Genomic DNA, 22,827 nt, shown 5'->3' with positions numbered 1-22,827 from the left:
ATTCTCTGTTCTAATACTCCTAGGGGCTTGTAGACTACTGCCAACAGTCTCTTTCTCACCTTGTCATTTCTTTCTTTCACCAGCTGAGGTGTGACCTTCTAGGGATTTATAAAATCATGAGGCACATGGTTAGGCGCATGGTTAGGTAAATAGACAAGTTATTTTCCCAGAACCAGAGGGCATAGGTTTAGGGTGAGAGGGGAAAAATTTAAAAGGTACCTAAGGGGCAACTTTTTCATGCAGGAGGTGGTGCATGTGTGTGGAATGAGCTCCCAGAGGAAGTAGTGGCGGCAAGTACAATTGCAGCATTTAAAAGGCACCGGGATGGGTATATGAATCGGAAGGGTTTAGAGGGATGTGGTCTAAATGCTGGCAAATGGGACTAGATTAGGTTAGGACATCTGGTTGACATAGACAAGTTGGAACGAAGGGTCTGTTTCCGTGCTGTACATGGGTTTTTTGTCTTGCAAAAAAAGTTCTTGCTTTCATCCATTGCTTACTAACAAAGTTACCCCACCACACTTCTTGCTTTGCCTAACCTTTTGCAAAGTCCCATACCATTGTGTTTTAGTTCCCCATTCTGATCTCTTTGTAACCACAAGACACAAAAAAAACTGTGGATGCTGGAAATCTGAAACTTAAAAAAAAGAAATTGCTGAAATTTCATCAGGTCTGGCAGCAACTGTGGAGAGAAATCAGAGTTCATTCTTCAGGTCCAGTGACCATTTGTTTGAACACTGGACCCAAAACATTAACTCTGATTTCTCTTCACAGATGCTACCAGACCTACTGAAATTTTCCAGCAATTGCTCTTTTTGCTCCTTGTAACCATGTCTTGTAATCACTTTAGTATCATACCCATGAACCTCTATTTATGCTGTTTAATTTTTTTTTCTGAATACTGAATGCATGGAACTAAAGACCCATTTGAATTTGCCATTTCTCCCCCTTTAACTCTAATTACTACTGTTTTTCCATGTTTGTATACTTTGTCCCTTTCTGCCCCAATCTGGCTATTTCTATCTAAGTAGCTGCCCTGTAATGCTGCCATAATTTGCTTTGTTCGTCTGTTTTCCTCTCAATGGATATTACAGGTGATCACCCTCGCACGGACACAGGTACACACACTCTCGCACGGACACAGGTACACACACTCTCGCACGGACACAGGTACACACACTCTCGCACACATGCACCTTCTCACAGACTTGAGACACTCTGCGCACACGCGCACACAACCCCCACTCCAGACACACACACAAACACACACACGCGCACACAGACCGACAAAGACCCACATGCACACGCGCACATAGACAGACAAAGACCCACATGCACACGCATGTTTTGTGTGGTGAATTTGTACTTGCAGAGTTACATTGCACTTTGCTCAAAAACTGCATACATTCATGTAGAACTCTGTTATCTCACTTTTTAAATTTAGAATCAATCTAAACATCAGGTCAGAGACAGAGATCACAGGGGGCTAACACCTTCAACATATTGTCTAGCTATCACCATTGTTAACAGCTAACCCGAGAATGCAACTTTTTTAAAAAAAAAAAGGGTTTTGTGATTTACATGTGAAAGAAGTGAAACTATCACTGTATTCTAACAGCTGAAAGGCTTAACAGACAATCAATTTTTCAATGTATAATTTCAGTTACATCACACTGCAAATTTTTGCTATAAATTCTATGTTACGATCGAGCCCTCCACAATCACGTGATGAAGGAGCGTCGCTTCGAAAGCTAGTGTGCTTCCAATTAAACCTGTTGGACTATAACCTGGTGGTGTGTGATTTTTAACTTTGTACACCCCAGTCCAACACTGGCATCTCCAAATCATCCAAATAATGGTTGAGTGGAAACATGTGCTGTATGAGTAATTCTTTAAATTTTGTTATTTATTTTCCCAGTTGGAAGTCCATCATTGACCATCTGTTGACTCATGAGAAAACAATGTTCAAAGACTTGATGAGTGAGTCCAGTTTATTGTGCATATGTCATCTTGAAAATGAGATTTTAACTAAAACTGAATCTATACTATCAACATCCTGTGGGTTACCCTTGATTAGAGTTTGAACTGGACCAGCCACGTAATACTGTGCCCACAAATTGGCTCAGAGACATTTGAAAACCAGCAGATAACAACTGAAAAAAGCAATAAATAGGGGGCAGGAAGTTGAAATGAGGATAAGCTAACTAGTGATATGAAAGAAGATTGCAAGAGTTTTTGTGTGATTGTATGTTAATGAAACCCATTGAGACTTAGTTTCACACGAAAGTTGCTATATAAATACAGTGTGTTGTTACTAATGGAGTGAAACTGCTACAAAGACATTCTGGATATCATTGGTCAGTGTCCACGTGAGCCAAAAAATTGTGGATAAATTCGTACGCTGCTAGACTGAGAATGTGTAGTCAGGTTGAGTAAGGCAAACAAATGATTTGGCAGCAATTTACCAGTTCTGCAATCTATGTATTAATCAGAAAATAAGAGTGCGTGTTTGTCTAAATGAATGGATTCATTCTTTTACATTTTGCTGCAATTATGTTTGGTTCAGTTTGAGTGAAATCACAAGGAAATTGATGAGCATGTAAGATGCTGGGCTGGAGTTCCATTCAACTAAAATCAGGATTACAAAACTGTCATGGAAACCTGTGTTTAACTATATTCACCAGGCTATTAGTTGCTGAATTAACCTGTATTCAGCACCGGAACAGGTAATTTGAGGGATTTGCCCTGTTTTAGCCGCCACCCCCACCCACATTCCCACCAGATGTACAGAGTTATATTAGAGCTGAGATGATAAATAGTTACAGTAATTTAAAACTTTTAATCCAGATGAACTCTCCTTCAGTTTGTAAGTAGGCTTTGCATGCAGTAAGGTATTGACAAATTCTATTTGGTTTAAATTCAAAACTGTGATTTTTATGGTGACCAATCTCGTCAATTTTTTTTTCATTTAAAATTACCCAATCCATGCCCAGAATATGCAGTCTTATCAACTGGGTTTTTGGGAGATAACATGGACCAGTTCAGAAAAATTTGACCGGAACAGCAGCTGAGAGAACCTGTGGCTTAAGTCAAGTTATTAGCTTAACCCTGCCAATTCCTGACATGTTGAATTATCTCAATCCTCAACCCTTGTTTTTTGGGCATAACTGGGTAATCTTCAGACTCTAGTGCCTTCAAACAATGTTGCACTTTTGTGGGTAGCTACTGTATTCAAGTCAAGGTATTATCGTGAAAAGGTGATAGTCAGTGATAAAACCATGCGTTAGTTCTGACAGCAAGGGAATGTGATGAGTTAATCAAAGTGAAGTCTATGTGGGAATGTAGAATGCATGCTCGGGAGAGACTAGCTGGTGCCAAAACTGAAGGCTGTATATAATTATTTAAGAATCCGACTGGAGGGCTGTCAGGTTCCCACTGATAAATGACTGATCAGCTACATTAAAGAATGTGCTGGATGATAAGATGTTGGTTCAAGGACTCAGCTGTCAGTGCTGCAGGACAGGAAACATCTGCTTTCACTCGTTTTCTCTTAATCAGGGAGTGAAAGAACAAACTGGGAGTAGGCAGCTAGTCAACATCACTCTGGATAAAAGGCATAGAAAGATATCATCACTAGGCATAACAGGGGTGTTGATGAATTAGACTGATTAACACTTCACCTAATGGAAAAGGAACTTTGGGTTGGACTGAGAAATAAATATTGGGGTCACAGGGATATTTACAGCATGAAAAGAAGCCCTTTTGGCCTGTTGTATTCATGCCAGCCATCATATATCCATCTACTCTGATCCCATTTTCCTACGTTTAGCTGGTAGCCCCATGTATGCTAAGGTGTTCCAAATGCTCATGGAAATAATTCTGTCATGTGTTTTTAGCTGAATGTCTGTAGATCTCCTCAAAAATGGCACCTGGGTTGATAGGGTTGTCATGAAGGTGTATGTGTGTTTCCTTTCATTAGCAGGGGGATTGAGTTTAAGAGCCGCAAGGTTATGCTGCAGCTTGACAGTGCACTGGTTAGACCACATGTTGAATATTGTGTTCAGTTCTGGTCACCTCATAGGAAGAATGAAGAAGCTTTAGAGCGGGTGCAGAGGAGATTTACCAGCTTACTGTCTGGACTGGAGGACATGTCTTGTGATGAAAAGTTGAGGGAGCTAGGGCTTTTCTCACTGGAGCTGAGAAGGATGAGAGATGATTAGACAGAGTGTACAAGATGAGGAGAGACATAGATAGTGGATAGCCGGAGACATTTTTCACAAGGCAGAAACTGCTACCATGAGGGGGCGTAATTTTAAGGTGATTGATTACATTACATTACTCTGTGTGGAAACAGGCCCTTCGGCCCAACAAGTCCACGCCGACCCTCCGAAGAGCAACCTACCTAGACCCATTCCCCTACATTTACCCCTTCACCTAACACTATGAGCAATTTAGTATGGCCGGTTCACCTAACCTGCACATTTTTGGACTATGGGAGAAAACCAGAGCACCTGGAGGAAACCCACGCAGACATAGCGAGAATGTGCAAACTCCACAGAGACAGATGCTGAGGTGAGAATTGAACCTGGGTCTCTGGTGCTGTGAGGCAACAGTGCTAACCACTGTGCCACCGTGCCGCCCACAGTTTAGGGGAGATGTCAGACATAGGTTCTTTACTCAGGTGGGTGCCTGGAATGTAAAGTTAGGGACATTTAAGTGACTCTTGGATAGGCTAATGGAAGTTAGAATAACTAACTATGTAGGTTAGTCTGAACTTAGAGCAGGATAAAAGGTCAGCACAACATCAAGGGCCAAAGGGTCTGTAATGTGCTGTACTGTTCTGTGTTCTATGTGCACCCTGGTTATTGGTCTGTCAACAAAGGGGTAAGGTTTCTCCCTATTGACCCTGTCTGTGCCCTTCAGAATCTTGTTTACCTCAAGCTGATCCCCACTCAGCCTTCTCTATAAGGAAGTCAACCTCAGCTGATTTTGTTTCTCTCCAGCTAAATGACCCCAGGCCTGGGTAACATTACTCTAAACCCTTTCTATTGTGACCACATCCTTCCTTTACCAGAACCGGATGCCAGTACTTCAGCTGTGGCCTGAATCATGTTCTGTACAACTCCATCATACCCTCCTTGCTCTGAATTCAATTCCTGAACTAATTAAAGCAAACATCCCACATGCCTCCTGATCCATCAGTTACCTCTGTTGGCTGGATGGCTGATTTCTCATGCAGAGTAATGCAAATCGTGTGGGTTCACTTCCTGTTTCGGTTGAGGTTAATTCTGTAATCTGCTTCTACTCTAATTTTAGGAAGTTAGTTCCAGAAACACAACTCAACATGTAGAATTGTTTCTCAATTTCACTTCAACCTCCTGCTCTTTATCTTCGAACTGTGCAGATGAACACATGGCTTCAGGGCTGATGTAGGAGGGAGGGTGGATCATTGGGATACCTTCTGAGGTAGGTGGGACCTATACAAAAAGGATGGCTTGCACCTGAACTGGAGGAGCACCAATCCTGGGCGGGAGGTTTGTTAAAGCTCTTTGGGAGGGTTTAAGATAGATTGGCAGGGGTTGGGAACTGGAGCTCCAGATCAGATGATAGAGTAAGTAGTTAACAGCCAGAACCAACAAGTAGAGTGTCTATGAGGTGGGATGGGCACTTGATAGGGCAAAGGTGCAGTCAGTATGATGGTTTGAAGTGTCTATCTTTAATGCAAGAAGTATCAGGAATAAGAGTGACGAACTCAGAGCATGGATCAGTACTTGGCCTTTACGGAGACTTGGATGTCACAGGGGCAGGAACGGCTGTTGGAAAATCCAGGGTTTACATGTTTCAAAAGGAATGGGGGGGGGGGCATGGTAAAAGATGTGGAGCTCTGTAGCTTGTTCTATTTAAATTGCTGGAGAAACTCAGCAAGTCTGGTAGCATCAATGGTGAGGAAGCAGAGTTAATGTTTCAAGTTCAATGAACCTTCCTCAGAAGAATTCTGAAAAAGGTCACTGAACTTGAAGCATTAACTGTTTCCAGTATCCAGAGTTATTTTGATTTATTCATGTGAAGAAAAATAAGAATCCATACGCAAGTACTGAAGTGAGAATAAAGTAAAAATAAAGAACAGATCATACTTGCAATATCCTAGCATGCATTATTATGACCAAAGTCACAAAAAAAGTTGTTGATCAGTCTTTTGGCCCCATTATTTTCCTGTTTTTAGCCTGAAGCACTTGCTGTAATAAGTACAAGTTGAGGCTTCATTAACTTTTAATCAGTTGTTCCTTCCTTTTCCTGGGATGTACATGTTTGGGTGGTTCATTGGTGGTTTTGTCCTCTTGATCTCTGACGTTGCAGATTTTTACATCACTCTGAGTTTCATATAATCCCGACAGTGTGAAAGTAGACCACTCATCCCATTGAATCCACATGGACCCTCTGAAGTGTATCCCACCCAGACCCACACCCCTTATCCTATCCCTGAAACTCAGCATTTCCTATGGCTCGTCCACCTAGCCTGTACTACTTTGGACCGTGGGATGAAACTGGAGCACCTGTAGGAAAACCGCAGACCCTGGGAGAACGTGCAAACTCCACACAGTCACTCAAGGGTGGCATCAAACCTAGGTCCCTGTTGCTGTGAGGCAGTAATGCTAACCATTAAGCCACTGTGCCACCTTGCAGCAGCTTTGTCAAAAAAGCGTGCTTTTAAAGGACCGCAGTTCTCATGCAGTGTTAGTTATTTAACCTTGGAGTCATAAGCAGCCTTCAGCACATATTTTCTGGCAGGTTTTATGAAGTCTTATAGCTCAGGTTGAGGTTCTAGATGTAAGTTTGCTCGCTGAGCTGGAAGGTTCATTTTGAGACGTTTCATCACCATACTAGGTAACATCATCAGTGAGCCTCTAGTGAAGCGCTGGTGTTATGGCCCACTTACTATTTAGGTGTTTAGGGTTCCTTGGGTTGGTGATGTCATTTCCTGTCTTTTCTCTGAGGGTGATGAATGGGATCCAAATCAGTGTGTTTGTTGAGAGTTCTGGTTGGAATGCCATGCTTCTAGGAATTCTCATGCATGTCTCTGTTTGGCTTGTGCAAGGATGGATGTATTGTCCCAGTCGAAGTGGTATCCTTCCTCATCTGTATGTAAGGAATACTAGTGATAGTGGGTCATGTCTTTTTGTGGCTACTTGAGGTTCATATATCCTGGTAGCTAGTTTTCTGCCTGTTTTTCCAGCTCTTGCAAAGTATTTTCTAAATGACGTTCATGTGTGCTAACACACTGCAGAACAGAGGAACTACGAAGAGCAGAGGAAAATCACCTTTATAGTATATTCAAACAGAACAGGTACCCAATGAATACAGTCCGCCGATATCGCAGCAACAAACCCAAATGGGCAGACAAAATGCTCCCAGTAACCCTAGCCACTCTCCCCTACACCAAAGACATCTCGGAAATGACTGCCAGACTACTCCAACCCCTTGGCATCATGGCAGCCCACAAACCGACCTACACGCTAAAACAGCAACTAATGAACTTGAAAGACCCTATAAAAACAACTCTCCCCTACACCAAAGACATCTCGGAAATGACTGCCAGACTACTCAACCCCTTGGCATCATGGCAGCCCACAAACCCACCTACACGCTAAAACAGCAACTAATGAACTTGAAAGACCCTATAAAAACAACAAGTAAAACTAATGTCATTTAGAAAATACCTTGCAAGAACTGTAGTAAACACTACCTTGGATAAACAGGCAGAAAACTAGCCACCAGGATGCATGAACGTCAACTAGCCACAAGAAGACATGACCCAATATCATTAGTATCCTTACATACAGATGAGGAAGGACATCACTTCGACTGGGACAATGCATCCATCCTAGGACAGGCCAAACAGACACACACTAGAATTCCTAGAAGCATAGAGTTCCGGTTGGAAAGCCATCAGCAAACACACCGATTTGGATCCCATCTATCAACTGCTGAAAAAAAAGCAGGAAATGACATCAACCACAGGAAATAACATCACCAACCCAAGGAAACGTAAAAACCTAAATAGAAAGTGGGACAAAACACCAGCACTTCACTCGAGGCTCACTGATGTTACCTTGCATGGTGATGAAACATCTGAAAATGAACCTTCCCGCGAGCAAACCTACAACCAGAACACACATTTTCTTTTGTGAGATGGTCCATTTTGTTAGAATGTGTAAGGAAAGCACATATTGCATGGAAAATCAGAGTCTAAATCATGTTGTGGATAAAGAGATCAAACCATTAAAAGTATTGATTTCGCAGGCTACAAAGGGACTGGACTTCATTTCTAGCAAGCTTTTTTTTTCTCAACAGTTTAAAAGTTCAAGACCAGATTAGACACAATTGATTTGTTCATTGTTATAATCTCTTGTTTTTATACTGAAATGTAGATCAAATAAGTTTAATGAGATTTTGCCAGTTTAGGAATAAATCTCACTTTCAAAGTTTTTTTTTAATCCCTGCCCCCTCAGGACAACCGGTTAAAATGTAGTCTCTAATTTGCAGTTAATTGCATTTTTTCTGCTCTGGTCTTTGTCTTTATTTAAATTCATCTTTCTCTTCACTTTCAGGCATGCAGAGCAGCTCACTAAAACTGTTTGCTAATTATGAGCAAAAAGCAATGTTGGTGAAGCGGCAAGCTTTTGCAATTTTCAGTGGTGAACTGGACCAGTATCATCTGTATCTCCCACTTATACAAGGTGATTATACACTTTTTTTTGCTCATAAGAAATAAATAGTTGAAATAATATTTGCTCCAAATGAACAGAATGAAATGAGAGTGCCTCAGATTTGGTTTGCCATCTTGACATGATTTATATGTCCTAACCTAGGTAAATTTGTGCAGCAACATTTTTCCGTTGATTAGATTACTTTTAGATTAGATTACTCAGTGTGGAAACAGGCCCTTCGACCAAACAAGTCCACACCGACCCGCCGAAGCGCAACCCACCCAGACCCATTCCCTTACATTTACCCCTGCACCTAACACTATGGGCAATTTAGCATGTCCAATTCACCTAACCTGCACATTTTTGGACTGTGGGAGGAAACCGGAGCACCCGGAGGAAACCCATGCAGACACTGGGAGAATGTGCAAACTCCAGACACAGTTGTACATTTTTAAGTAATATGCTAAAAATATGCTAGCCTATCCAGTGATGCTCACATCCCATGAATGAATACAATAAACCCTTATTTTAAAATATAATTGTGGGTAGTAGGAGTTGCTTAATGTCCTAGGAGTTCCAGCTCTCTGACTGTCGGGAAAATGTGACCCAGGAGCAGGCCTGTCCAGCCTGCTTGGGCATTCAGTGGGATCGTTTCTGCTGTGTGATTGAATTCCTTATGTGCAGCTTTTCCCCTCTTATTCCTTAACCCTTTGGCGAATAACAATCTGCACACTTCTTTCATTTAATTCTTACACTGATTATTCTATTGAACTAGATTTCTAATCTTTGTGATGTGTTATGAAATTGTAAGCATGTACTGTAAAAGAGTTGAAATGCTGGCAAGCCTGTCATGTGACTGACTCCAAGCGCAGTATGCTGAAATATTTTAAAATGTAACATTTGGCTGTCAAACGAATAGCTGAACTGCTATGTCCTACAACAACAATTCAAATTGAGTCAATCAGTTTAAATTATGTCCCAAGATAGTAAAACCCAGGTGAATTTGAATTTTACTGTTTTGACGACATCAAACTAATAACACGATCCAATGTTTTGGGGTATAAAAATCAGGCATTTTGAACAGTTAGCCAGAGTCACAAAGAGCATCAACAGACTGCCTGCTAACCCGCTCTCTGAAAGGTACCTTTATCTATGAAAGATGTGTGCAGCCTCAGACTGAAAAAAAGGAGACCGATAGCTGGTTGGTTTTGAAACTTTATTATTTTGTAAATCTTAAAGTCCCCTCCCACCATTATCAGATCACTATAGTGTTGTAGAGTGAGAGGTAGATAAATGAATCAGACAAACGAGGCTTACAGTGTAATGTTCTCTTTTTGGAGTTAAGTAGTTAAATGGGTAGTTCTTTGTCACATGAGGTTATGAGGCAAGGTGAGCTTTTCTGTGTCTGGTTTACATTATCAGAAGGGTTTACCCCATGTTATCACATGTGCTGTATCGGCCTTTTGGCTCAGAATATGTGTAGTCACTGAGGACCAGAGGCAGAGATTCTGCTCGCGTGCTGCAGGTTTGACGCAGCAGACGTGTGCTGGCAGGGGAGATACCATCGGGGTCATGTTCCGAGTCGTCGGTGCTGCTGGAGATCGTCATTGGATCGTGATTAGACATTGGAGATTCGTTTGGTTGTGCTGACCTGCTCTTGGTGGATCTTTATGCTGGGTTCGGCCTAACATCAATTCAGGTACCAGCCAACCTCTGAGCTATGGCCTCCGTAGCGGCTCGCAGCCCAGGCCAGGGCATTCGTAACACAGTCAGGGTGACTGTGAAGAAGGTGGAGGAGCGTACACCAGTCGATCGGACGGCATTCGTGAAGAAGATTTTGCTGGAGTGCTGCGGGTTTGAAGCAGCGAACGTGTACTGCCCGCAGGATTTCCCTGCGGCAGGCTATTTCGACGTGACCTTCAGGAGCGTCCAGAATTGCGAGCAACTCCTGAAGGTCTTCGAGGAGAAGGAAGGGGAACCTCTGTTCTCTATCTTGTTGGCGGTCCTGTTGTGTGTGCTTCCTGTGCAGAGGAGTCGGGTTGTAACAATCCAGATGTACAACCCTCGCGTCCCAGCAGCAGGTGTCCTGACCTTCTTGAGAACATACGTCCAGTTCAAGGGGGAGAGAGTACCGATGTGGTCGATCCTTTCGGGAACTGGACCAGCAAACGACAGGTCAGGGTAACCCTGAGGGTCGATGCCAGTGGGGACATCCTCCACCCACCCTCCAGCTTTGCCATCGGAGGAAGCAGAGGTTACCTGACATACGCAGGGCAGCCAAAAGTGTGCCGAACCTGCGGGAGGTCAGGCCACATGGCGGCGGATTGTAAAGTGACCATCTGTCGAAACTGCAAGCAGGAAGGCCACCCGACCAAGGAATGTAAGGAGGCCAAGAACTGTAATCTGTGCGGAGAGGCGGGCCACATGTACAAGGCCTGCCCAAGACGAGGGGCCGCCACCTATGCACAGATGGCCGGAGGTGGCAACAGAGCCGTGGACCGCCTAAGACCAGCAAGATACCACAAAACAGCACGGGAACGGTGTCTGGAGGCACCCAGAAGGAAGGGCAGGCTGTAGCGGAGCAGACGGCAGACAGCGGGGAGATGCAGCAGCCGATCCAAGCTCCTTCAAGACAGATGGAGGAAATGGAAGAGGAGGGATCAAAGGAGGCAAAGGATTGGATTACTGTCAAAAGCAGGAAGAGGAAACCTCTCAAGGGCCTCAAAGCCACCCAGCGAAGGGGGAAGCGACACCTACACGACGAGGATACAGGCAGCTCTTCGGATGGTGAGGACGGGCACAAGGAGGGTCGTCACCAGAGGAAGAGACAGAGCGCCGCGGGGAAAAAGGAGGGCAGCACCGCCCAAGCAGGAAAAGATGATCCCTCTGAGGGGATCGGTAAAGGCCTCCCCCCACCCGGTGAGAACCACGAGGTACCCACCAGCCCACAGCTCCAGGTAACTGGGAGCAGCGGTCCTATGACAGCCCTGCTGTCAGACAGAGAACTGGACTGCGGACCCTGGCCCCGACCCAAAGACACCAGAGTGGGGAAATGGTCCCAGCGTGGAGCTGGACAGCTACCTCAGCCCTGGGAGGGTCCAGCAGTTTGCCATCACCATGGGCATGCACAACTGCTACCCCAGAGAGGCAAGACCAGCAGCAAATGGACACTGGTAACCTCGTAAACTGTTAAAATGGGGATAAGAATTGCCAGTATCAATGTACGTAGCATCAAATCGGTTACGTAATGTGTTTCTACGATGGCCTTCCTGGACAACGTAAAAACCGATGTCCTGTTTCTGCAGGAGTGTGGGATACCGCACCGCAGCAGCTACAGGGGATGGTCGAGCTTGTGGGCCCATGGGCTGTCAGTTTGGTCGGGGGGGGCAATGATAGCCGCGCCTCCGGCCTGGGTATCCTGTTGCAAGGAGGCAACTTCACCATCTCCGATGTTAAGGAGGTGGTGGGTGGGCGGTGCCTCGTCACTGACGTCATGTACAGGAATGCTCCCCTGAGACTGATTAATGTGTATGCCCCAGTGGGTAAGAGTGAACGGTTGTCCTGCAGTAGCTTCCACTGTTGCAGGCTACGTCCAGGCCGGTCATTCTGGCCGGAGACTTCAACTGTATCATTGCAGATGGGCAATCCGGCGGGGGGGACAGTAAACTGGACACCACATCCAGAGTTCTGATGGGAACGGTAAAAGATGCTAAGCTGCATGACGTCTTCAGCACCCCTGCAGATGGAGTGCAGCGTAGATACACCTGGTCACCGGGCAGACGGGTCTATCCGCTCAAGGATAGATTACCTGTTTGTGTCCCGAACGCTCTCGGTCAGATCCACCGACGTCAAGCCGGTGTTCTTCTCTGACCACTGCCTCCTGCTGGCCGACTGTCACCTACAGGACGAGCAGTGGGCTGGTAAGGGAACGTGGAAGCTAAACACAAAGCTGTTGACCGCGGGAAACATTGAGGAGCTCGAGGGATTACGCAGGTTGGAGAACCGTGAAGCCCCTCTTTGAGTCCCCAGCGGACGGGTGGGAAATAGTAAAAGGGAACATCAAGAGGTTCTTCATCCTGAAAGGTGTCCAGGAGGCGAGAGAGAGGCGGGGAAAACTGTCCCAACTCCAGGAAAGTATGCAGCACCTGCTCCTGCTGCAGACGATGGGGGTGGATGTCACGGAGGACCTCCAGGAGGTGAAGGGCCAGCAAGCCTCGGTCTTTGCCTCGGAGGCCTCCAAGATAATCTTCCAGTCCAGGGTCCGCTCCATGGAGCAGGACAAAATATGCTCACGTTTCTTCTTCCAGAAGGTGCACAAAGAGAGCTCCGTGCTCAGCAGCCTGAAGGATGAAGATGGCTCAATCAGCAAATCCTTCTATGCCAGTCTGTATGACGTGAAGCCAACCGATAGCACAGCCTCCCAGTCGTTCCTGTCCTCTATCACGGTGGTCTTAGATGACAGAACCACAGGAGAGGCTGGACCAGCTGCTACCTCTGGACGAGCTGACCAAGGCCCTAAAGTTTTTCGAAAAGAATAAAACTCCCGGAAGCGACGGCTTACCGGTTGAGCTCTGTTCTGCTCTGTGGGACTTGGTTGGCTGGAGGTGTATGTCAGTATGCTTCGGGCATGAGTGAATCCATGAGGAAAGGCATCATCGCCCTCACCGACAAGCGGAAAGGGGAGAGGGAGGAAATCAGAAATTGGAGACCAATCTCACTATTGAATGCAGATTACAAAATTTTGTTAAAGGTTATCGCCAACCAGGTCAGGTCTGCTTTGGGGTCGGTGATTCACCCTGACCAAATCTGTACTGTACCGGGCAGGAAGAACATGGAGTCTCTCATTCCTCAGGGATACGATCGCCTACATACAGGACAGAGGGTTGGACACTTGCTTCATCAGCCTGGACCAGGAGAAAGCCTTTGACAGGATATCACGCACATATATGAGACATGTTCTCTCCAAAATGGGCTTTGGGGAGGGAATCTGCAATTGGATCAGACTGCTCTACACCAACATTGTCAGTGCAGTGTCAATCAATGGATGGGAATCAGATAGCTTCCCAATCAGATCTGGAGTCAGGCAGGGCTGCTGTCTCTCTCCTGCCTTGTTTGTGTGCTGCACAGAGCCATTTGCCAAATCCATCAGGAAGGATGCGAGCCTGAGGGATGATTATTCCTGGCAGCGGGGGCGTACAGGTTAAGGCCTCCCTGTACATGGATGATGATGACGTTTTCTGCTCGGATCCGCTGTCCGTGCACAGACGCATGTGCAAATGTGACCAGTTCGAACGGGCCTCGGAGGGGCCAAGGTAAACCGAGGCAAGAGCGAGGCCATACTCTTCGGGAGCTGGGCCGACCAATCCTTGATCCCCTTCACTGTCGGGACCGACCACCTGGGTATTGGGTATTTGGTTTGGGGGGCTGGAGCGTGCGCCAAGTCTTGGGAGGAGCGTTTCAGCAAAGTGAGGCAGAAACTGGGCAGATGGAAGCTACGATCGCTCTCCATTATGGGGAAAAAACCTGGTCATCAGGTGTGAGGCACTGTCATTGCTGTTATACGTGACACAGGTCTGGCCTATTCCCAGAACCTGTGCCAATGTAGTTACCTGGGCCATCTTCCATTTTATATGGAGATCAAAGATGGACCGGGTCCGAAGGTACTGTGTATAAAGATCTGGGCAACAGAGGGGAAAAACACACCCAATGCCACCCTCACCCTGATGGCCACCTTTGTGTGTGGCTGCATCAAGCTGTGCGTGGATCCCCGGTACGCAAACAAGTGTCACTACGTACTGAGGTTCTACCTGTCCCCGGTGTTGCGAAGGATGGGCCTGGCTTCGCTGCCGCGGAACGCTCCGAGTAGTTGGACCGTACCGTATCACCTGTCCTTTGTGGTGAGGTTTATGAAGAACAACACCTTTGACCACAAGTCCATCAGGAAGTGGTAAGCACGTAGTGTCCTTGAGACCCTTCGGGAAAAGGAGAGGGCGGATCCTGTCGAGCGGTTCCCTGAGCAGACTGTCAAAGCCATTTGGCAGAATGCCTCATCGTCAGAACTTTCCAACAAGCACCAAGACATGGCTTGGCTGATGGTGAGAAGGGCTCTGCCTGTGAGATCCTTTATGCACGCCCGGACTCTCAGCCGGACGCTGCGGGGGGCACGAGACTGTCACACACCTTCTGGAATGTGTCTATGCAGAAGAAGTCTGGAGAGGAATGCAGTGGTGTTTGTCGAGGTTCGTCCCGAGCAGCGCTGTGATGCGGGTCTCAGTACTCTGCGGTCTGTTCCCCGGGACGCACACCGAGACGAACATCAACTGTGCCTGGAGGATCATCAACTCTGTGAAGGACGCTCTCAGGGCAGTCCGAAACCTGTTGATCTTCCAGTTGAAGGAGCTGACCCCGACTGAGTGTTGCAAACTGGCACATTCCAAGGTCCAGGACTACGTGTTGAGGGATGCGCTGAAACTTAGGGTAGCTGCCACCAAGGCAGAGTGGAGAAAGGCCACCGTGTAACATCTGCCTGCCTAAGAAGAAACAGAGGGCCCACCCAGTCATTTGGGCTCCGCTGACGCCTCAGCAGAAGAGCTGGATAGTAAATGTACAGACTTGTATATAGGAAAAATAAATTTCGATGCCTGTATGTAAAGCAATGTAATGTGTGCACAAGAATGGCATGACCAATTGTAAAGAGATCCAAATAATTTTATGAATAAAGTTTATTTTTGAAAATTAAAAAAAAAACTAAAAGAGGCTGAGTAGTACCAAATGGTGTCTTGTCCTAAGTTGTATAAAAGGAACCGAATGGTCAAAACAGAACTTCAGAAATCCAGTCAGATGTGAAGACAGCACCTTGTTTAATGGGAATGTGAGGATAAATGGCTTTGCAAGGTTCCAGAATTTTGAAAATTGGGTTCCTCTTTAAAACTGCAAGTATAATTTGATATCGAGTATATGAAAACAGGAGAGGTTATAAGCGTCACTGAAGTCATGACTGATCAAGGATTTATCAGGCACCAGCCGCACTACTTTATTATGAATGCAGTGCTTGGGAAAATAAGCTTGTATTCTCCAAAGGAATGAAAGCTAACTTTCAAATGGAGGTGGGCAATGGTTATCTTAGCATCATGGTCATTGGCTGCGATGGTTTAGACAAGTGATCAACTGACCAGCGGTGGCCATTCCCCAAAATAAGGTTTGGGTGGGGAGAGAGTAAGAGAGGAGTCATTGGAATGAGCTATCATGCTCTTGAGAGAAGGCCAGGTGCTCTCTATATTTGCCCAAGAGAAGAACAAAGACAAACGCACCACTTCAAAACCACCATCCCCATTCCTCCGTTTTACAAGAGATTTTTGGGATCAATGAAGCTTTCTCATCTGTCACTGTCATATATTTTGTCTCATTAACCAACGTACCATATCTACTACTTTACAAAATCAGTAAACTTGCAGAAAATTGCTTTAATACTGCCTGTATTTTGTAACTGTAATCGTGAACCTTCCAAAATCACAAAAGCCCAGATGTGAGTTTAACAGCCGAGACACTGGCAGTGGAAGGTGGTGGCAGCTGTATTTTTCCTTGCTTTGGCCAGACTTTAGCATTGAAATGCTGATGAGCAGGTTGGTGTCTGACCATGAGAAAACAGAAATGTAGAGATTGATCTGGACTGAGTGTGGAAACGACTCCAATGACACCTTTTGTAATTGGGCAGTTTAAAATAATTGTCATGTATGTTTGATTTAAATCAGTCACCATGGCCATGCTGCAGAAACCAAGTATAAAAGATAAACCCTGCCACCAAGACAGAGCTTCAGCCAGAGGAGGTTATTTTTATTCACTGGTCCACTCTGGTGTTGCTGGCTGGCCAATATTTATTACCCATCTATAGTTGCTCCTGAAAGTGGTGGTGAGCTGCCTTCTTGAATCACTGCATTCCATGTGCTGTGGATTGACCTGCAATGCCATTTGGGCAAGAATTCCAGGATTTTACTCAGTGACAGTGAAGTAACGACGATATATTTCCAAGTCAAGATAGCCAATGACATCGAGGAGAACTCCTCAAGTGATGGTGTTCCCATTTATTTGTCACCCATGTCCTTCTATACGGAAGTGGCCTTGCGTTTGGAAGGTGATGTGTGAGGAGCCTGGGTGAATTTCTGCAGTGCATCTTGTAAATGGTACATACTGCTGCTGCTGAGTATCAGTGGCCGAGGGAGTCACCACCAAGTGGACATTTTTTATCCTGGATGGTGTCAAGCTACTTGAATTTTGTTCGAGTTACATTCATTCAAACAAGTGGGGAGTATTCCATCACATTCCTAACTTTGTACTTTGTAGATTGCAGACAGGCTACAAGGAGACAGGAGGTGAGTTATTCATTGCAGGCTACCTAGTCTTTGACCTGCTCTTGTAGCCACTGTGTTGGATAATGAGTCCAGTTGTTTCTGGTCAATGGTAACTGCAAGGATGTTATTTGCAAAGGATACAATGGCAATACCATTGAATGTCAACGTTACTGGTTAGATTCTTTCTTGTTAGAGATCATCATTCAAGCACTTCTGTAGCATGAATGTTACTTGCAACTTGTTAGATCAAACCTGGTTATTGTCCAGGTCGAGTTGGATTTGAACATGGACTGCTTCATTATCTGTGTAGTCATGAATGGTGCTGAATATTGTACAATCATCAACGAATGCCTCCATGTCTGACCTTATGATGGAGAAAAGGTCCTGGATGAAGCAGCTGAAGATGGTTGGGCTTGGGATGTTACTCTGAGGAACTTATGAAGAGATGACCAGAGGTTGAGATGACTGACTTCCAACAATGACCATTTTCCTTTGCTAGGTATGACTCCAATGAGTGGAGTTTTCACCCTGATTCCCATGGACTCTAGTTTTGCTAGGGCTCCTTGATGTCACACTCAGCTGTAGCTTTGTTGTCCAAGGTAATCACTCTCTTCTCCTTTCTGGAATTCAGCTCTTCTGTCTTTGTTTGAATCAAGATTGTAATGAGGTCTGGAGCTGAGTGGCCCTGTGCCTGGAGTCAGACAAAGTAGGGGAGGTCCTTACTGAATACTTCAGTATTTGCTACTGAGAGGGACCATGACGTTTCGAAGGACAACGTGAAACAGACTGATTGATTGATTGGTTTGAACAAGTTGATGTTAGGAAGGCGCATGTGCTGTTAACTTTCAAAGTCATGAGGATAGATAAATCCCGTGGGTCAGACGGGGTATTTCCTAGGTTACTACAGGAATTCAGGGAAGAGATTGCTGTGCCTTTGGCATCCTCACTGTCCATTGGAGTAGTACCAGATGATTGGAGGGTGACATATTATTCCCTTGTTCAAGAAAGGGAATAGGGATAATCCTGGGAATTAGACTATTCAGTCTTATGTCAGTGGTAGGCAAAGTTTTGGAGAGGATTCGGAGAGACAGGATTTATGATTTCTTTTAAAATCATAGTCAGTATTGCTTTGTTAGGGGCTTCAAACCTGAGTGAATTCTTTGAGAATGTGATAAAACGCATTGAAGATAGAGCAGTGGATATGGTGTACGTGGATTTTAGCAAGGTGTTTGGTAAGGTTGCCCATGGTAGATTCATTCAGAGTAAGGAGGCATGGGATACAGGGAAACCTGTCTGGATACAAAATTGGTTGGTCCAAAGAAGACAGAGGGTGGTGGTAGATCGGAAGTCTTCAGCCTGGAGCTCGTTGACCAGTCGTGTTCCACAGGGATCAGTTCTAGGACCTTTGCTCTTTGTGATTTTTATAAATGACTTGGATGAGAAAGTGGAAGAGGTGAGATAGTAAGTTTGCTGATGACACAATGGTTGGTGGAGTTGTGAACAGTGTGGAGGGTTGTTGGTTGTAATGAGACATTTGACAGGATGCAGAACTAGGCAGATAAGTGGCAAGTGGAGTTCAACCTGGAATAGTGTAAAGTGATTAATTTTGGAAAGTTGAATTTGAATACAGAACACAGGATTCTTGGCAGTGTGGGGGAACAGAGGAATCTTGGGGTCCATGTCCATAGATCCCTCAAAGTTGCAACCCAGGTTGATAGGGTTGTTAATGGAGAGAACGGTGTTGTAGGTTTTCATTAGCAGGAGGATTAAGAGCCATGTGGTTATGCTGCAGCTCTATAGCGTCCTGGTTAGACCACACGTGGAATATTGTGTTCAGTTCTGGTCACCTCCTTATAAGGAGGATGTGGAAGCTTTGGAGAGGGTGCAAAGGAGATTTACCAGAATGCTGCCTGGACTGGAGGGTATGTTTAGATTAGATTAGATTACTTAGTGTGGCAACAGGCCCTTGGCCCAACAAGTCCACACCAACCTGACGAAGCGTACTCCCCCAGATCCATTCCCCTACTTTTACCCCACCTAACACTACGGGCAATTTAGCATGAACAATTCACCTAACCTGCACATTTTTGGACTGTGGGAGGAAACCGGAGCACCCGGAGGAAACCCACGCAGACACTGGGAGAATGTGCAAACGCCACAGTCAGTCGCCTGAGGCGGAAATTGAACCCGGGTCTCTGGCGCTGTGAGGCAGCAATGCTAGCCACTGTGTTGTATGAAGAAAGGTTGAGGGAGCTAGGGCTTTTCTCACTGAAGCTAGAAAGGATGAGAGGTGACTTGGTAGAGGTGTACAAGATGTTGAGAGGCATAGATAGAGTGGATAACCAGAGGTTCTTTCCCATAGCAGAAATGTCCATCACAAAGGGGCATAATTTTAAGGTGATTGGAGGAATGTTTAGGGTAGATGTCAGAGGTAGGTTCTTTATTCGGTGGTAGATGCGTGGAATGCACTGCCAATAGTGGTAGAGTCAGATATATTAGGGCATTTTAAGGGACTCTAGGCACGTGGAAGTTAGTACAATGAAGGATATGTAGGTTGGCCTTATCTTGCAGTAGGATAAGAGACTGACATAACATCGAGAGCCAAAGGTTCTGTACTGTGCTGTACAGGGCCTTTTGTTCTGTGTTCCATAAAGAAGTGTAATACAGATGAGAAGGTGCAAGCAGTTACAGTTTGTTATTTTTAGAATTTTTGAACAACCAGTGAAATCCGTGTCCAAGGGCTTTTCTATCATCTTGTTTCTTTAGTAATAGTGAACCTGCAGGTGTCAGAGTTCATAGTCACTATTGCTCAACGTTGCTTTTCATCAACTGGTGTCTGCACTTGAGTTTGAAGGAGAGAGCCAGAGACAAAATGAGCTTTAGGTGGAGAGATTGTTTTCTATCCCTTGTTCACTGGGGAAAAGATTTGTTAACCCATGATAGGCCCACAAAAGCAAAATTGGCCAAACTCTACCAGAACACCCAGAATTCCCGAGCAGCTCACAAGCCGAATCAGACACTTTCAGCTCCCATGGACGTAACGGAGCACCACAGATATCTCAAAGCCCTAAGGGCAGTTTCACAACCCAGCAATACCAATGCCACACTGAATCAGACAGAGAGGCACCAGCAAGGACATGCTCCAGGAACAGGACAATAGAAGCACCTTATCACTTCAGAAGACACATTAATATCTACCTGTGAAGAAGAATGGAACCATTGTTACTGTCAGGATGTTGCATTGTGTGAACGAACATGACATTCATCCGATAACGGTTTTTCAATTAGCATCCTTGTAACTAGATTACTCCATTTTCAGACATTTCTTAATCAGTGTCATTGTGCATCATCACGATAAAACTGGTCTCATCCTCCGCTATGGGAAGAGAAATTCTGATCTACCTGTACAGACTGTTGGTTCTGTGTCAGCCTGGTCTATTTCTCTTCCAGCGATATCGCTTGCAATAAACTGTTGGTCAATTTCACTTCAAGAGTGGTGTTTTGTGATCTCTAACCTATTGGGCAAATTTCTCCGGCATTCACAAATCTACATTTCCTTCTCTTATCTTCTCCAAAGCAAATATTGATGAAGGTTTGTTTGTACATGTTCCGGAGTCTAATCCGTTTTCCCAAGTTGAATACTCTACGAACAACCTTTCATTTCATGTGTAGTTTCCAAAAGGTGTGAATCAACTGGAAGATACAGATTTTTTTTTCATATTGATGGTAATTTTGTTTCAGGCTGATATTTGCTCACTGGGTTTGAGTTTGGCTCAGCCTAGTCAGATGAGCACATCAGCCATTTTAGTATATATCCTTTTTAAAAAAAACACCTTTTGTTGATTTAAATTGTCAGCTATTAAAGTTGAATGGTAAAAGTTGTATATTGATGGTCTGTTTTGACTATAACATATTGCATAGGGATGATAACACAGATTGTGGGTTGTAGTGAGGAGAGGAGACAAATTGGTATGTTACAAATGGAGGATAATATCGCAGAAAGATATTATCTAGCTTTGCACAAAGAGTAAAAAAAATTATGGAAATGGTGAGACATTGCAAGCTCTCAGCTGCAGAGGATTCTGGGTGTCCTCATGCATGAGTGGCAAAATATTAGATTTCAATCACCAAAATTAATTAAGGAAATTAAAAGAATATCATTTTATTGCAAGGGAAATTGAATACAAAAGTAGGGAGGTTAAATTTCAGCTATACAGGGCACTGGTGAGAACACTTTGAGGAGAAAGTGAGGTCTGCAGATGCTGGAGATCAGAGATGGAAATGTGTTGCTGGAAAAGCGCAGCAGGTCAGGCAGCATCTAGGGAACAGGAGAATCGATGTTTCGGGCATGAAGAAGGGCTAATGCCTGAAACGTCGATTCTCCTGTTCCCTAGATGCTGCCTGACCTGCTGCGCTTTTCCAGCAACACATTTCCATCACTGGTGAGAACACATCTGGAGTACTGTATACAGTATAAGTCAGTTTAAGGTTTTAAAAGATTGGAAGCAGTTCAGAGATTTAATATACTGTATTAATACACAGTTTGGACAGGGAAGAGAGAGAGAGCTGTCTGATAAGGAAATGTTGGACAGGGTAGGCTTAAACCTGCTGAATGTTAAAAGTGTAAGAGGTGACTTGATTGAAACAGGCAAGACCCTTGACGATTGCTGTAGAAGGGCCATTCCCGCTTGGGCAGAATGTAGAGCTAGGGTTCTTTGGGTAAAAATCAGGGGCTGCCCCTTTAGGAAAGGGATGAGACACACTTTATTCTGTGTCATGTCACGTCACTTTGGAGCCCTCCTGCTGAAAAGGTGGGGAAGGTCAGTCCTTGAATATTTTTAAGACACAGGAGATTGATTTTTGTTGAGCAAAGGGGTGAGGTGTTGGCAGGAACGTGGATTTAAGTTACAATCCGATCAGCCATGATCTCATTGGCAGAGCTGGCTGGAGGGTCTTGTTTAACCTACTGTTGCTGCTAAATTGTACATTTGTATGCATTCCAAATCCAACCTACTTTTGTATCTGAGTGATGTTGTCTTTTGTAGATAGTCATAGAGATGTACAGCAGGAAAACAGGCCCTACAGTCTAACCCGTCCATGCCGACCAGATATCCCAATCTAATCTAGTCCCACCTGCCGGCACCTGACACCTATTCCTCCAAACCCTTCCTATTCATATACCCATCCAGATGCCTTTTAAATGTTGCAATTGTACTAGCCTCCACCACTTCCTCTGGCAGCTCATTCCATACACGTACCATCCTCTGCGTGAAAAAGTTGCTCCTCAGGTCTCTTTTATATCTTTCCCCTCTCAGTCTAAACCCAAACCTTCTAGTTCTGGACTCCCCCCAACACAGGGAAAAGACCGTCTATTTATCCTATCCTTGCCCCTTGTGATTTTGTAAGCCTCTATAAGGTCACCCCTCAGCTCCCTCACCCCAGGGGAAACAGCCCCAGCCTGTTCAGCCTCTCCCTATAGCTCAAATCTTCCACCCCTGGCAACATCCTTGTAAATCTTTTCTGAACCCTTTCAAGTTTCACAACATTCTTTTGATAGGAAGGAGACCAGAATTGCATGCAGTATTCCAATAGTGGCCTAACCAATGGTCCTGTACAGCCTCAACATGACCTCCCAACTCCTGTCCTCCATTCTCTGACCAATAAAGGAAAATATACCAAACACCGCCTTCACTATCCTATCTACCTGTGACTCCACTTTCCAGGAGCTATGAACCTGCACTCCACGCTGTCTCTGTTTAGCAAATCTCCCG

The 22,827-nt window shown here is 45.0% G+C and overlaps 1 protein-coding gene across 6 annotated transcripts in view; it reads left to right on the top strand.

Annotated features, from left to right (window-relative positions):
- dop1b (DOP1 leucine zipper like protein B) overlaps positions 1-22,827 on the top strand; it is a 139,550-nt gene that overhangs the window by 105,910 nt on the left and 10,813 nt on the right. For all 6 annotated transcript variants that reach the window (XM_043701243.1, XM_043701245.1, XM_043701238.1 and 3 more), the window contains 2 exons: positions 1,919-1,980; positions 8,610-8,738. In XM_043701243.1, coding sequence (XP_043557178.1) covers positions 1,919-1,980; positions 8,610-8,738 — 191 coding nt within the window. The remainder of the gene's footprint in view (positions 1-1,918; positions 1,981-8,609; positions 8,739-22,827) is intronic.

This window comes from Chiloscyllium plagiosum, chromosome 12 (assembly GCF_004010195.1).
Source record: "Chiloscyllium plagiosum isolate BGI_BamShark_2017 chromosome 12, ASM401019v2, whole genome shotgun sequence".
Taxonomy (NCBI): Eukaryota; Metazoa; Chordata; class Chondrichthyes; order Orectolobiformes; family Hemiscylliidae; genus Chiloscyllium; species Chiloscyllium plagiosum.
Note: the sequence above shows the minus strand (reverse complement) of the source record. Positions and strands in the feature narration are given on the sequence as shown.